At 47.8% G+C, this 16,296-nt stretch overlaps 1 protein-coding gene across 4 annotated transcripts in view; it reads right to left on the minus strand.

Annotated features, from left to right (window-relative positions):
• St3gal5 (ST3 beta-galactoside alpha-2,3-sialyltransferase 5) overlaps window positions 1-16,296 on the minus strand; it is a 58,128-nt gene that overhangs the window by 4,722 nt on the left and 37,110 nt on the right. For 3 of the 4 annotated variants that reach the window (XM_075983836.1, XM_075983838.1, XM_075983837.1), the window contains exons 4-5: window positions 4,989-5,332; window positions 713-899 (exon numbers count right to left, since the gene is read on the minus strand). In XM_075983836.1, coding sequence (XP_075839951.1) covers window positions 713-899; window positions 4,989-5,332 — 531 coding nt within the window. The remainder of the gene's footprint in view (window positions 1-712; window positions 900-4,988; window positions 5,333-16,296) is intronic. The other variant, XM_075983839.1, reaches the window with a different exon arrangement.

Here is a 16,296-nt window from a genome sequence, read left to right on the forward strand (position 1 = left end):
CCTCCGCTGCTGCCCTTGAGGATGCTTTGGATTTACTCCAATGAGAGGATCCCGCCCGCAGCATTTTGGAGAACATCTTTGGGATGGTTATTGTATAAACTTCAGCACAGTTTACATTCATCCAGCAAATCTCACTTCTTGAACTAAAAGTCATTCTGTCCATGTCTGCAGAACAAGGTAATCAACCTCACAATAGGAAGCGGGGTCTTAAAGTTGATGCTGCCTTTTAGTGCGAACACCATTTTCACATGAAATTCTCTTTGTAGTTTTGGTTTACTTATTTATTTGCTTGCTTCTAAGACAGGGTCTCATGTAGCCCAGGCTGGCCTCAAACTCTACACAGCTGAGGATGGCCTGGAGCTTATCCTCCTGCCGCCACCTCCCAAGTACTGAGAACATAGGTGTGTGCCCCTTTAGCCGGTTTTATGTGACAACAGGGAATGAACCCAGGCCTGTGCATGCTCGGCGAGCACTCCACAGACTGAGTTACACTTTCAGTTCTATGTGCCAAGTTTTAATATTAATAAGGTTCTGAAGCAAATGTGCAGGGGAGTTCTGAGGGATTTCTACAAAGAGGGAGAATATCATTTCAAAGACCAAGCAAAAGTTTGTATTCTACAGTGAATATTTAAAAATAAAAGTCCATAATTTCAATCTAAGATGCCCTCACTTTTACCAATGCTGGATTTCCAGAAGAATTCTGAGGGCTTACCAGGGTTTCATTTTTTATCATCGCTTGAAGCCACTTGAAATCAACACTCTTGAATAAAACGGTAACAAACAAGTCATTGGCGCAGTACTCCACCTCCGACAGCGGGGCGCCCTCTGGGTAGGTCATCCTTATGGTGGTTTTGTTTCCAACGTGTTCAGAATAACCCTCAATTGGTGCACTGTTTAACCTAGTCAAACAAAGAGGAACAATTGACAAAGGAAGTCATTAATCATCTTGTCACACTGTGTGACATCCCAGCATCCTATGCCACGGCCTTCATGAATCAGGACACTGTTGGAGCAGGCGTCCCTCCCAGTGACCTCAGGAGTCTGCACATCGCTGCCCTTCAGGGCGCTGGCTAAACATGGCCGCAAGCCCATGCTGGAGCACCAGAACATAACCCCAGACTGTCAACTTAGGCAGTTCTGTCATGTCCTGGTATTTTAAGCTAATCCAAACATAACATTTGGGGCTTTCCTGGATATTACTTTCTTTGAAAGTCTCCCATTTGCTCAGATAATTAAGAGTTCTTGCCAGAATCCCAATGTCTCCTGAGTACTTGGGGTTACAGAGCTACTACTGTGCCCGGCTAGTTAATGGTCTTCTGAAATCGCATAAAAATGTCAGCCACATAATTGTGTCTAACCTTGCTATCTCATGCTACTTCCTCTTCCTGATCTTTAACACCCCTCCCTTGGTCATTAAAACTGGCTACTGGACAGGACAGTTAAATGCCAGAGCACGCCACTGGGCCAGACTGTTTTCCTTCTTCTGCTTTGAAAAGGAAAGACACCACTGATATATATATATATAAAGTCTGCAGATTAGGTCTGTAGGTACTAATGTATGGATATAACTTATTAATTGCATTATGCTAACTTTCTGAGTCTAAGTATCGTGTCTCTGTTCTCAGGAAAATCATACTCAAGTTCTAGGGCTTGTTATTGCAACTTTCAAACAGGGTCAGGAGAGAGGAATAGTACAGACGGTATCTGATCTTTAACAGCTCAACTTAAAATCTTCCAATTTTATGATGGCCCAAAGCAGTGTGCATCTGACAGACACCCCATGCTGAACTTCAGATTTCGCTCTTTTCCTGGGCTGCTAACATCTGTGGAATGATACGTTTTATGATGCCACAGGGTGATAGCCAGGTGGATCGCATATCTGTGGTAGGATACGTTTTATGATGCCACAGGGTGATAGCCAGGTGGATCACGAGGGGAAGAGACTGACAGTCTACACTAAGCTCAGATGTCTAACAGGTTAGGTGGAGTCAGTGCCTCCCCACTTCTCCCCTCCCCTTACACGCATGAGTGGGTTGACATGGGGAGTCTTCCTCAAATGCTCTCCAACTTATCGCTTGAAATAAGGTCTCTCTATTGAAGCCAAAGTTCACCAGGATGGCTAGTCTAGGTAGCCAGCCTGCCTCTGCCTTCTGAGCCTGGACTTATGGAGCATGGAATCTACAGGCTGGCTGTCATGCCCGGCATTTACTCAGGAGACCTGAGCTCCAGTCCTGCAGCAACAGCCTTACGCACTGAGCTGCCTCCCTTGCCCCTTAATGCAATCCCAATGGAAAAGTACGCTGGGCGTACAAAGGGAAGCCTCAAAAAAGCCAAGGGCATCTGTATAGATCCAGGGAAAATAAGCAAATGGAAAGTATGTGGTCAACCAGGGAATCTGGGAGAAGGTAAATGAAATGATTTGTACTATTCCCACAAAATTATGAGAATAAAAATGCTTCTTAGCCAATCTTTGTCTTTCTAAAAGGGCTCCAAGCACCCTTCACTGTCCCTGGCACACTGGAGCCTCTCTGTGCAAGGAGCCCTTGAAGTCCTCACGCCCCAGTCCTGCCACCCCAGGGCATCAAGCCCCTTTTCTGGCCCCTCCCAGCTATCAGCCCCCTCCTCACACCAGGCAGGGCTCCTCGTTCAGCCGTCCCCACCTGATTCCTTTCTGAGAAGACACACACTGCTATCCTTCAGAGCCAGCCTGAGGTGCAGCCTTCTCTAGCCACCTCTGCCCCGGAACTGAAGGTCTGCACTGCCAACACTGGTCCCCCCCCCCACACCGGCTTTCCCACAGCCTAGCCCTGCGCTGCCGGACAAGTGGGGGCTCCCGGCCCTGCTCTGTACGCTACTTGCACACAGGCGTTCACTGATAGGCTCAGTGGGACCAGGCGCAAGGGGCTGGAGCCTCCAGAGCGGCACCTTTGTGTCTTTCACGGCACCTGCGAGGGGGGACACCACCATCCACTGGGGTTACTCTGAGAAGAAAGCGTGAGTGTAGGGGCCGGCACAGCCACTGACCCCCACAAGCCTAGCCCGCTCTGCTCCTGCTCTCTGCGGTCTGCGGCTCCCTTCTGTGTCCTCCTACTTTCTAATCCTTGCCCCTTAGAACACATAACCATTCACCGACTCCACCTTGCTGCAGCCCTCGGCTTCCTATGCGCTCTCCTGAAGTAGCCATGGCGTTTATGAGCACTGAACATAACCCTGTCTCTCACTGCTCTTAGCACATTGTCTCCACTGTGGATGAACCCCACTGCTTCTAGAGTACAGATGAGGAAACTGAGGCATCACGGAGTGGTTGGTCCAAATCACAAAGGTCCCATGTGAGCATCATCACTTGGAGGTCAAAATGTCTGGAGTGGATTTTATTATGTCCCTCACTAACCTGTTCCTTCCGCTTCCGGGTGTCTAACAGCAGTTTCTAAGGCCAAAAGCGCTTGGAGTCAAAATCTTGGTATCATTTGACATTAGTTTTCAAACCATTAAAAGGGGCTGCCAATTTGAGTGACTTTTCAGTATGTCGCTCAGATTCTGCCCTCTGTCACTGCTCCCCCTTTCTGTGTGTAACCCCCAACCATGAGTGTCAGTCACACCTTCCCCCAGGCTCTGTTCCCATTCTCTTGTCTTCAATCCGCCCAGACTGAATTAGGACCCAGCTCCTGTGGTTAGTTAATGCAGTGTACTAAGGGTTGGAAAAACAGACACAGGCTTTGGAGACACCGATTCTATTCTAAAAAACTTGTCCAAGGAATTAACTAATCAGAGCTGGCTAAAAAGACATGTGGCTAAAAAAAAAATACAAAGCAATTTCATAATGAAAAGTAAAAAGATGAGAACATTCTAATGTCTGGCAAGAGAGTCACCCAATAATTTATCTTCTTCTAAAGGAGTTCTAAGATATTAATGACTTTAGAAACTAATCATAAGTATAAGGCTAAACAAACTACTTTGTAAAGTAGGGCTGGAGAGATGGCCCAGTGGGTAAGAGGACTTGCTGTTCTCCCAGAGGACCACAGTTTAGTCCGAGCACTCATCCTGGGTGGTTCTCAAGAACTTCTCATGTTCTCTTCTGGCCTCCACGGGCACATGTGTGCACGTTCACATACACACTCACAGATAAACAAAATCAGTCTTTCAGGAGGGAGAGAGACACAGACGCAAGCACATGCCCAGAGCCACAGTGAGCAGCAGCACAGCAAACCAGCAGCGGCTGGCCGCTCGGGCCATGGCAGTGCCATTCTCTCCCTGATAATGCACACTTTACATCTATCACTGGAAAGCCTTTCTTCCCTCACTGTCACTGATACAGAGCCTCAAGTATTGGAAGCAAGTATTCTACCATTCCGCCACACCCCTAACCTAGGGGAAGAACTTAAGCACAGTGTGGTGGAGCATACCTTAATCCCGGCTCTGGGGAGCTCCATGCCAGCCTGGTCCACATAGTGAGTTCCAGGACAGTCAGCTATCTAGAGAAACCATGTCTCAAAAGACCAAAATCCAAACAAATAAGCCAATAAAAAAAATCCCCTTTAAAGAGTTAGGTGAAGTCAGAGAACTCCAGAACAGCTGTCTACTGCTTGCGTTGAGTTCTAACTACCCGAGGGGCCTTCTACCCTAGCCAGCACTGTCTCCTAGGGCTCGCTATCCCAAGCCAGGCATCCCCCATCCTCCTCCTGTCCTCCACCATCCTGTAGCTAACACCCTCCCTAGCTAACACACTGTTTACCAAGCCCTCCCATCCTTCCAAACGCCCCTCTTCTGAAAGGCTTAGCAAGTGACTTCAGCCCACAGCATACTCCTTGAATCTAGCATAACCAATAAATAGTTTGGGACACCTGGCCATTTGTGGCTCTGTTTCACAAACCCAGGAGTTGAAACAGAGATGCTGAAAGAGCTTCCAGGGTTCCTCTCTGTCCCCGGAGCTGCACTGGCCCAGAGTAGGGGCCTAAATTCTAGAGAAAGCTGGTTTTGAGTGCAGATACCTTATCACCACATCAAACTGGTTGAGGGCATGGCCCAGCTCTAGTCCATGGAGGATGCCCCCGTTCCCAATAACCACGCAGCGCTGACAGTGCTTGGCTCTCAAGTGTTCAGGAAAGTCACGCTCAGGCAGCAAATCCAAGAGGCTCTGGACTTTACTGGAGAACTTCCGGAATCCAAAAGGAGGGTCATACTTGAGCTCGGCTTCACTGGCCCTGGGAACCTTCTGCACAAAGGGCTCCAAGTTCATGCTGTACCTGTGCTCAAATAACTGAGCCATGGCTTTCTTCGCGAACCTGGGCCGGCATTCCTTCTGTAAGACTTGCTGGGCGTATCTCTGAGCTCTCTGAAAGGGGAGGACCAACATGGGCTTTAGAACCTCGGCAACATTAGAAATAACACCGTGTAGACACTCAGCCCTGTGATGCCTGGAGCCACTCTCGTGTTGATTGCCATCTGCTAATATAGAGCATTTGCCTTTTAGGGTTAGCTTTAGCTCAGGAACAGGACGGAACTAGGAGGCCACATCACATGACAAGAATAGAAACTCCACAAGGGTATTGATTTTATTATGCCCGTGAGACAAACCAGTCACATGAAGACGGGCACTAAGAAGACTGCACTTACCTACAGTGTGTGAAGTGGTCAGGTTTACAGAAGCTAGATGTTGGGGACCACGGGCCGGGGCAGGGGGTGAAGAGGCAATGCATCTAACAGGCATGGCGTTTCAGTTTTGCACACTGAAAGGCTCTGGAGGGCCAGCAAGATGGCTCAGTAGGTCAAGGTGGCTGCTGCCAACCTTGACGATCTGAGCTCCATCTCTAGGACCCACATGATAGGAGGAGAGTTGACTTCCAAAGACGGTCCTCTGACTTCCATTCTATGCTATGGTGCGCGCGCGTGCGAGCGCACACGCCACATGCACGCGCGCGCGCGCGCGCGCGCACACACACACACACACATACACACACACACACACACACACAAACACAGAGATCACACACTCTCTCTCTCCTCTTCCTCTCTCTCTAAAAAAGAAGTTCTAGAGGTCTGTTTCATCATGCTGAATTGGGGCCAGTAATGCAGCTTAGTGGTAATCTTTGCTTGACATGTTGCAAGACTTTGGTTTGGTTAACTCTGCACCCCAACGGTTAAGATGGTTAAGATAACGGTTGTGTTATGTAATTTTCTGTTTGCTTTTTTTTTTTTTTAACCACAGCAACAATAAAGAGCTTCACATTTTCTATCTAGCAGGGCAAGAAACAGTCTTATTTATCAATAGGATTAACTGGCTTTGGACAGTCTAGAAGACAAATGACCTTCAGTGTTATCAGGGAACAAGTGTCCTGACACACAGGACTTGCTGGCTCACTCCCTGTTCCCAGAGCTAATGGCTCCTATCAGCAAAGCACAGCTACTGTGGACGAGGCCCAAAGACGCCCCACATGCTCAACAGCCTCGCCTGCCTCAGGCCTGCTGCACCTGCCTCACAGGCCTGCTCCATACAGCTTCCTTCTGTGTGCACTTGAGTACGGGTGGATGTGAGGCACGAGGTCCCTTGCCCCCCAGGACACCTATTCCTAGGACCTCCTCTTATCTTTAAACCTGTCTGTGAGTCAGAAAGATTCTCACTGCTGTAGTCTGAAACATCACCTCAGCTGGTTTCCTCAGACTCTTAGGATTTTACTCTTATTTTTATTATACTTTATTCTGTGCACATGTGCATGTGTGTGTGGGTGCCTGTGTCTTAGTGTGTGTGTGCATGCATGTGTGCAAGTATGTATTTGTGTTCGTGTGGGGGGGTGTGGGGACAACTCATGGGAGCCAGTTTTCTCCTTCCTCCACGCGGGACTAAGGGACGGCCTGACTGTAAGGCTTGACAACAAGGAGGTGTCTTACCAGCCATTATCTAATATTTGTAAAATCTATTTTTGAGGGGAACATATTTCTCTCATTTTAGTAGAAAACCTTTCAAATATTTTAACAGTACAGCCTTGAAAATTTATTTAGTACCCATAAAGGGCACAGCATGTGCATTTTGGGAACTGACTCCATTTTGGAAACGAGGAACTGAGGGATAATCCCCCAGCCTCATACTCCTCGTGGGTACCCTAAGATGACGTCACTGCTGAGGTCCCTGTGGTTTGGAGGTGGTACGACCAGTAGTGGGCTGCGCACATGCCACGGCTTGAAACAGTGGCTTCTACACCCACGGGAAAGAGCAATACTCCAGAGACTGGCGCAGGTAGGGACTGGCATCCTCCCCAGGGATCCGTCAGAAAGCCGAGCAAGGAATCTGTCATAACCATGTGTCCTCACAAATACCAGGCAGGTGAGACTCCATCCCTCATGGGGTCTTAAAGCCAAACTGGGGGAAGCAAAGCACACAGAGCCGCCCCTTTCTTCATTCACCTCAATAGATTCCAGGTCTGGAGGTCATAAACAGCCATTTTCGAAGCCCCAAAGACTCAGTTAACCCCTGGGATACACGCCAGAGGCCCAGGGCAGCTCCTCTCCGTCTAGACTGGAAGGAGGTTGCAAGCAAGCTGGAAGCATGTGCACAGCTCTCTTACGTTGCCAAATCTTTCCTTTGGAAGTTTCCTTCAGAGAGGAGTGAAATTTCATTCCATTCCCTGTCCCGGCAAAGGATTCAGTTTCAAGCTTCAAATTTAATCAAGCAGAGCCCAAGGTCCAGCTGTCACCTTCTGCGGTAACTCTCCCTGTGCCTGCTTCACAGCCGGCAGGCCATCTGAGGGAGCGAGCAAGCATACACGGCTAAACGGCACTGGGGATGCTGTAGCCACAGCAAGTCCCTCCTCACTTCTGGTTCCCTTGTTTGTAGCCACGCTGAGCTCTGAACGTGTCGCAATCACAGGGGCTAACTTTTCCAAACTAGAATGTACTTTGGCACCTCTCTTCCTTTCCCTACATGGGTTCACAGCTCAGAAAAATAATTCCAAGAAGGAACAGCTTACTTTAAGGAATGGAGCACGGCAGCTAAGTGAGGGAGGGCTGATTGGCAAGCGCCAGCCCCTGGCCTGGGTGGCACCATCCACGCGGCCCTGAGATTCAGAGAGCTGATGTTATTCTTACAAGATACAAGATACTGTGTCAAATCTAGGGATGGAAAAAAACCTTTAGTTCTTCAAAATCTCCAGGTTGAGCTTCTCAGTACCCACAATGAGAAGAAAGATACCATAAAGGTCCAGCTGTTTAATGGTGTGACATTTGCCATGAAACACAACATGAAAGTTCACCGAAGGGAATTAGGTCAAGCTAATTCCCGCAGCAGAATCTCCATGCCATTTCCACTCTTTAACATTAAGGACCATGTTTCTTAGAACACAAACAAGCAGCACACTTGTGAGCACACGGCGGAGCTCCATCCACACGCCTGCTGATTCTATAATTTCACGAGAGGAGGGAATTTAGGTCAAAGAACTTCGGGTTAACTAAATATGGGAAGACAGCTCTTGGGACCTGGGGGCAGTTACTACGGAAATGCTTGTTTCCATATCTGTAATTGCACACTGGCTTCTTCCTCCCTTTGAGGACCAAAGCATTTTGCCCAGTGTCTGGCAAAATCGAGGAGCCAAGTTTTCAGGCACAAGTTACCTGACTACAGCCTCACTGTGAATAAGCAGACAAAACTTAAGGAAACTCAAGGGAAGGATGCCACAGCGAGGCCTCTGTGTGGAATTAGGTGAGAACTGATTATAAAGGGATCTGAGGGAACTAACTAGGGTTAGAACACCCCAAGATGAATTTAGTGCAAACGGTGTAATTCAGAGACTAGTCCTACTGTGTGCATTCATACTCACCTGCCAGGACAGAAAGGCTGGGTAGCTTCAGGTCTACTTAACCAGCAGTATCATCTGGGTTAAAGCAGTGGACACGGGGTGGGGACTTCAGCTTTTTCATTTTGGGGTGTTCTGTGGAGAGGGAAGTGGTACCAAAGACAGCAGAGATGTGTGCGGGGTGCCGCTGCCCCAGGTCTAGGACCAGCTGGGCAGGGTGAGCCTACAGACTGCAAACACACTTAGTGGGGTCTGCGGAGCTGAGAAAGCTGAGGAACTGGGCCACGATCATTAACCATACTGCACAGAATGCTGTCCCCATGGGGGTCTGTGGTCTTTGGCTCCCTGAAAAAAGAGTAGGCCAAGTTCAAATCACTCATTCAAACCAAGCCTAAATTAACATAACATGACAGTCTCTCCTCAAATACCTTTTAAGCACAATTTCAGTCTGCGTACTCCCGATATGCCTGAACGTCACTTCAGAGACGACCGCTGGTCTTGTCAACAGCAGGCACATCAATGGGCACCGCTAAGTGAGAACACACAAACTACAACTCGGCGGCTACTCTCCCAGCCCCGCAGAATGAATGCCAGCCCAGTACAGCTGGGGACACTAGTATCTGACAGGGCAGGCAGAGTACCGCTCATGTTTCGGGAAGCTGGATGTAGCCAATGATGCTAACAGGGCTCGCTCTTCTGAGACTACACACGCACGATCTCTCAAGTCTGGCCACGGGTAAAGCCAGGGGTGCGGTGCACATCTGCGGTCCCAGTCCGTGCTGCACAGCGTATAACAAACCAGTGCTATCTGCTGTGCTTCTGAGGCCCCTGTCGGTTCCATTTCCCATCTCTTTTCCTGCTGTGCCCACCTCAAGCCCTCCATGACAAGCTGCACATACTAGAAGATCAGCGACATCTTGCCCAGACCTTTCTGAAAAGTGGGGCAACCTGACAGGGTTAAACTGGTTTTTCAATGTTGCTGTTTTGTGTGTCCCTCCCCCAAGAAAGGTGGGAACAGTGAGCCAGCTGAGCAGGGAAAAGTGCCCCATAAGCTCAACCTGAACCTGAGTTCAATCCCTGCGTGGTGGACAGAAAGAGTCAACTCCTTCCTGTAAGTGTGCTATGACCTCTATGTGTGTCTGTGTCATGTATGCATCGACACACACACACATTTTTTTAAAGATGTTAAAAGAGCTCCTAAGAGTTTAAGGCACACACAAGAGCCTGCCTTTACCACATGGCATTGGCATAAAAGGAAACAGGTGAATCAATGGAATTCAACTGAAGACCCAGACATAAATCCATATACCCATGGACACCTGAATTTTGACAAAGGAAGCTAAAATTATACAATGAAAAAAATAAAAAAAAGAAAGCTTCAAATGGTGCTGGTCTAACTGGACGTCAGCATGTAGAAGACTGCAAATAGATCCGTATCTATCACCCTGCATGAAACTCAAGTCCAAGCGGATCAAAGACATCAACATAAAACCAGATACATTGAGCCTGATAGAAGAGAAAGTGGGAATAGCCTCGAAAACATGAGCATAGGAGACAACTTCCTGAACAGAACACAAGATCAACAATTAATAAATGGGACCTCATGAAACTGAAAAGCATCTAAAAGGCAAAGGAAATTCAACAGACAAAACAGCAGCCCACAAAACAGGAAAAGACAGAGTGCTAATATCCAAAATATTAAGAAACTAGAAATAAAAAAACCAAATAATCCAATTTTAAAATGAGGTACAGATCTAAACAATTCTCAGCAGAGAACTCTCAAATGGCTGAAAAATACTTTAAAAAGTGTTTAACATCCTTAGCCATCAAGGAAATACATCTTACACCTGTCAGAATGGCTAAGATCAAAGACACAAATGACAGCTTATGTTGGAGAGGAACAAGAAAAACACCTCCATTGCTAGTGGAAGTGCAGACCTGTACAGCTACTTTGGGAATCAATATGGCAATTTCTCAGAAAATTGGAAATTGATCTACCCCAAGACCCAGCAATAGCACTCTTGGGCATACACCCAAAGGATGCACACTCACACCACAAGGACACTTGCTCAGCTGTGTTCATTGCAGCATTATTCCTAATAGCCAGAACCTGGAAACAACCTAGATGCCCCTCAACTGAAGAATGGATAAAGAAAGTGTGGTACATTTACACAACAGAGTATTAGTTAGTTGTAAAAGACAATGACGTCAGGAAATTTGCAGGCAAATGGATGGAACTACAAAAGAATCATCTTGAGTGAGGTAACCCAGATCCATAAAGACAAATATAGTTCGTATGTACTCACTCATAAGTGGACATCAGAAATAAAATAAAGGCTAATTATGCTGTAATCCACAGACCCAGAGAGGCTAAATAACAAGGAAAACTCAAGGAGGGTATGCATGAATCTCACTGTGAAGGGAAAAAAGAGCAGGCATCACTAGCGGATGGGGAGGCAGAGATGAGAACAGGAGGTGGGGGTGGAGGAGGAGAGCAGTGGAAGAGATGACCGGAAAAATGTGACATTTCAGGGTGAGATAGAAACCTAGTGCAAGGAAACTCCCAGGCATCAACAAGGATAACCCAAGTAGTCAAGACTCCTAGCAACAGCGGATATATCACCTGAACTGTCTGTCTCCTGTAAACAGGCAACACTTCCAAAGGAGGGACTGGGACACCAACCCACCCACACTATCTTTGACCTACAATTTGTCTTGCCTACAAGATGTGTTGGGGTGGGCTGGAGAGATGGCTCAGCTGTTAAAGGCCAGGCTCACAACCAAAAGTATAAAATGTGTTGGGGTAAAGGTGTTACGGAAATTGTAGGAGTGGTCAGCCTGAGACCCATGCCAATGCCACAAGAGGGAGCCTACACCTGACACTGCCTGGAATACCAGGACCCAGAGGATGGACGACCCAGAGACTCAGGATAGAACCAAACATGATGGCAAAAAGTCAATAAAACTATTCCTAATGATATTCTGCTACACTCATAGATTGGTGCCTAGGCCAATGTTGTCAGAGAAGCTTCACCCAACAACTGCTGGAAACAGATGCAGAGCCACAGACAAAGATTAGGCAGAGCTCAAGGAAGCCTGCAGAAGAGGGGGATGAAAAATTGTAGGAACCAGAGGGGTCAAGGACACCATAACCCCCCCCCCCCCCGAATCAACTAATCTTGGCTCATAGGGACTCACAGAGACTGAACCAACAACCAGGGAGCCTGCATGGGACTGACTGACCTAAGCCCTATGCATATATGTGACAGTTGTGTAACTTGGTCTTCTTATAGAACCAAGAAGGGTGGTAAAAGCAATTGTCTCTGACTGTTGCCAGCTTCTGGGATCCTATTCCTCATACTGAATGGCCTTGTCAAGTCTTAATATGAGAGGAGCTTACTGCAACTTGATATGCCATGTTTGATTGATAGCCATGGGAAGCCTGCCCTTTTCAGAACAGAAATGTTGGGAGAGTGGGGGAAACTGTGGTCAAGATGTGAAATAATAAATAAATAAATATTTTTTAAAAAGAACCTGCACCAGATAAATGGTGGTGGCACACGCCTTTAATCCCAGCACTCAAGGAGGCAGAGGCAGGTGGATCTCTGTGAGTTTGAGGCCAGCCTGGTATACAGTGGAAGTTCCAGGACAGCCAGGGCTACACAGAGAAACCCTGGCTCAAAAATAAACAAAACAAAACAAAAAAGAACCTATGTCTCAAATAATACACTTGGACCTCGGTTCTCCCATGGCTGTCACAGGCTTTCAGGGGCTATGTGCACATAACACTCCCCTAGTCTCTCTTCCCCAGTGGAAAGCCTTAGCACACTTTCTCCTTTATTCTTCCCTATATTTTGAAATTTGAGGATTTTTGTTGTTGTTGTTTGGTTTTAGAAACAGGTCTTGCTATACAGTGCATGCTGGCACCAATCCCTGCTTCAGCCTTGAGTGCTAGGATTACCATCATGGACTACTATGCCCAGCTCCAGCGTTGGTTTTCAGCTGGAAAGACGAACACATTTTGCTAAATGCAAAAAGCCAGCAACAAAAGATGGTGGGCTGTATTTACATGAAACAGCAAACAGCCTTAGAAGCAGAGAGATTCAGTTGCCTGGGCAGTAGTAACTGCTAATGGTTCTGGAGTTTCTTTGGGGGATGATGAAAGGCTCCATATACATCACCAAGCAGCACCGCGGTAAATATGTGAAAGACCCTGCACCATATGCTTTAAACAGTGACTTATGATGTGCGAATTGCATCTCAATAAAGTGGAGAGAAAGAAAGAGGTTGAGGGGTAACAAGAAAGAGCAGCTCCACCCAGTGCACACAACAGGGGCAGTGCTGGGCTGACGGGAGGCGAGGGTGGCCTCAGGGACTTCCATGTGCTCCTGAAGATAATGAGAGACCAAGAGTCTTGGGGGGGGGGGCAAGATGCAGCAGGTTCAGTTTTCAGAAATTCTACTGTGTGATCACAGGCACGCCTGAGGCAAAGAACAGATAACACCGAGAGCAGAGACTCCTGAGAGCCAGCTTGCATGCAGGGCTTTCCTTAGACTACTGGGAACTGTACGAACTTAATTCCACTCAAATGATTTACAGTTCGGCAGACTTGTGACACACTTACATGAATTAATATGGGAGGGAGCGTAGCAAAGGGAAAAGATCTCAAGCCCTTTCTCCTGCAGTCTGGTTACTGGTCCAGTACATCTTTCCATCATTAAGGCCGCATAGGCAGGTCTCATCATTTGCCCCAAATCAGATCTTTCAGGCTAGGCCAGTGCTCCCTCCCTTTTGGTCCTGAGTCTTCTTTTGGTCTCTATCAAGAGTCATTAGGGCCCAGAAGAACTTTAATGAGCAAAAACTACAATGATTATGGGGCTGGCACTGTTCTTCCAGAGGCCCTGGTGTGATTCCCAGCATCCACCTGGAGGCTCACAAACATCTGTAATTCTAGTTCTAGGGATCCAATGCCCTTTTCTGGTCTCTGTGGGCACTGCACACTTGAGATATAAGGCATATATGCAGGGAAAACATCTATATACATAATTTTTTTTAGTTACAATAATCAGAGCAGGAGCAGGGGTGATGGCTGAGGGTCAAAGTGCTTGCTGCACACGTCTAAGACCCACGGGAAAACCAGGCATGGTGTGCACACACATAAATGCACATATGTATAACTGTCTGACCTCTAAAAAAGCAAGCCGAGCACCCTTGTAGACCATGTAGCTTGGAGATGGGGGATGACAAGCGTACTCCATGCACAGTGCTATGAGAAAAAGCATCTACCCTGTGCCCGCAGCGTGTTCAGCCTCACGTGAGAGACCAGTCTCTCCTCTACTACACGGACTCCAGAGTCACCACATCTACTCTGTGCCCGCAGCGTGTTCAGCCTCACGTGAGAGACCAGTCTCTCCTCTACTACTCGGACTCCAGAGTCACCACGTCTACTCTGTGCCCGCAGCGTGTTCAGCCTCACATGAAAGACCAGTCTGTCTACTACACGGACTCCAGAGTCACCATGTCTACTCTGTGCCCGCAGCGTGTTCAGCCTCACGTGAGAGACCAGTCTCTCCTCTACTACTCGGACTCCAGAGCCATCAACTGGCAGGCAGGCAGTCACTGGCACACATGATTCAAAGGACAGGAAAATAAGGTGCATGAGAAAGTGGGGAAGCTCAGCAAAGATTCAGACAGAAGAATCCACAGTGATCCAGTAAACCCCACCAAATGCCATTATTTTAGGCCTTTCCCAGGAGACAGAAAACAGACAGGATGTTAGAAACCCTGGTCCAAGAGCACTGTGAAAAGCCTTGGAACTGAACGGGCTTCAGGGAATGTCTGCAAGGCCAGACAGATTGGCAGAGGAAGGAGCTTCAAGCAGAGGACACTGGACACTGGCCCCAAAGTGGATGTGGAACACTGATGAAACAAGAGGAGGCAGCAAACGTCGGAGGACAGGGGGACGGCAGGAAGACAAAAACCCGTGACTAAACAGGGTTATGCTCCTCCGGCTTGTTTAACTGTCTGGACACAAAAAAACTGGAGCACCTGAAGAATACAGACTAAAAGTAGAAACAGGCAAATCCAAATCAAAAAAAGGGAAGCATCTACACAGTATACACCACACTGCCCCCGACATTTCCCAATTGGGAAAACTTAGGCCCAAGGGATCCAGTACCATTGGATTGGTTTGGTTTGGTCTGGTGCGACAAGGCCTTAAACTCAAAGCAGTCTTCTTGCCTCTGTCTTCTAGGCACTGCGACCACAGAGTGGTCAGGACCCTGGCCTGACCGCTTCATCTGCAATCCCCGGTCATCTCAGCTGTGACAAAGGGAGGTGACACGCTACATATCCAGAGTGATCTCGAGGCTCACTGGGTTGGCCGCATGAATCAGGGCACACACCAAGCACTGACCGAGACTAACTGCACTAGCGTCCTACGTTAGACGTGAATACGGGCAAGCGGGTCAAACCTTCAGGCCACCGTCTGTGGAGACATGTTGGATGAGGCAGGACAATGGCACAGTGAGTCACACTACATGTAACACCTGTTCCTATTGGAGCTCACTCCCGCCACACCACTTGGTTTTCAATCACCTCGTCTTTGACCTTGGGCCGAACACTTCTGCCTAATTTAACCACTCAGTTTATCAGTGAACTTTGTATTTAATGTATCAAACCACTTAGAAACATCAATAAAAATTTAAAAAAAAACTGAAATACTATGTGAAAGTCTTTAAAACCTGTCCTTGTGCTCACAGATAGCACTAGGGAAACCAGGAATGTTAAACACGCCGTGCTGTCTCTTCGACTGTGTTCTGTCCAGAAGGCTGGGAATGGAGGTACTAATAGCTTAGGTGATGCACTATTAGTATGGCCAGAGGACCCCCAAACTCCTCTAACCAGGACCAAAGGTGGCTAATAACCCGGATGACCTATGCACTATCTGAATGACCAAGACCACACCCATCCTTCCTCGGGCACCTGAGACAAGGCATGTAAACTGCCTTTAGAGCCCTTCTTCATGGAAGAAGTGACATGTACACCTCCTGTGTACATGGGATTGTGCTACACCAGAAACCTTTTTTTCAGATTGTACTATACTTAAATATGACTACAGTAAACTGTGCGGTGTCAGACTCCAGAAGTCTGAACCAGCACCAGCCGCTGAGTCATGCTGAACTGGACTTCCTTCATGACTGCCTAGAATCACTGCTCCACTGGCTGTGCTGTTTGCAACGCCCCCCCCCCCCCCCCCGCCCCAAATAACTGAAGCCCAGGAGGACACAGAACAGCAACAGAATGATTTCATCAGCTGTGCTGGAAGGATGACGGGCAGCATTGCGACAGATGAACTCCTGGGGGTGAGACTGGCTTTTCCTTTGACCTAGTCAGCTTTAACTGCCAACTGGACACGGCCTATAGTCAACTGAGAATGCTGTCTCAGCTGAGGGACTGCCCAGACCGGACTAGCCTATGAGCGTGTCTACAGGACCTGCCTTGATTGTTAATT

This window comes from Microtus pennsylvanicus, chromosome 8 (genome assembly GCF_037038515.1).
Source record: "Microtus pennsylvanicus isolate mMicPen1 chromosome 8, mMicPen1.hap1, whole genome shotgun sequence".
In the NCBI taxonomy this organism is placed as follows: Eukaryota; Metazoa; Chordata; class Mammalia; order Rodentia; family Cricetidae; genus Microtus; species Microtus pennsylvanicus.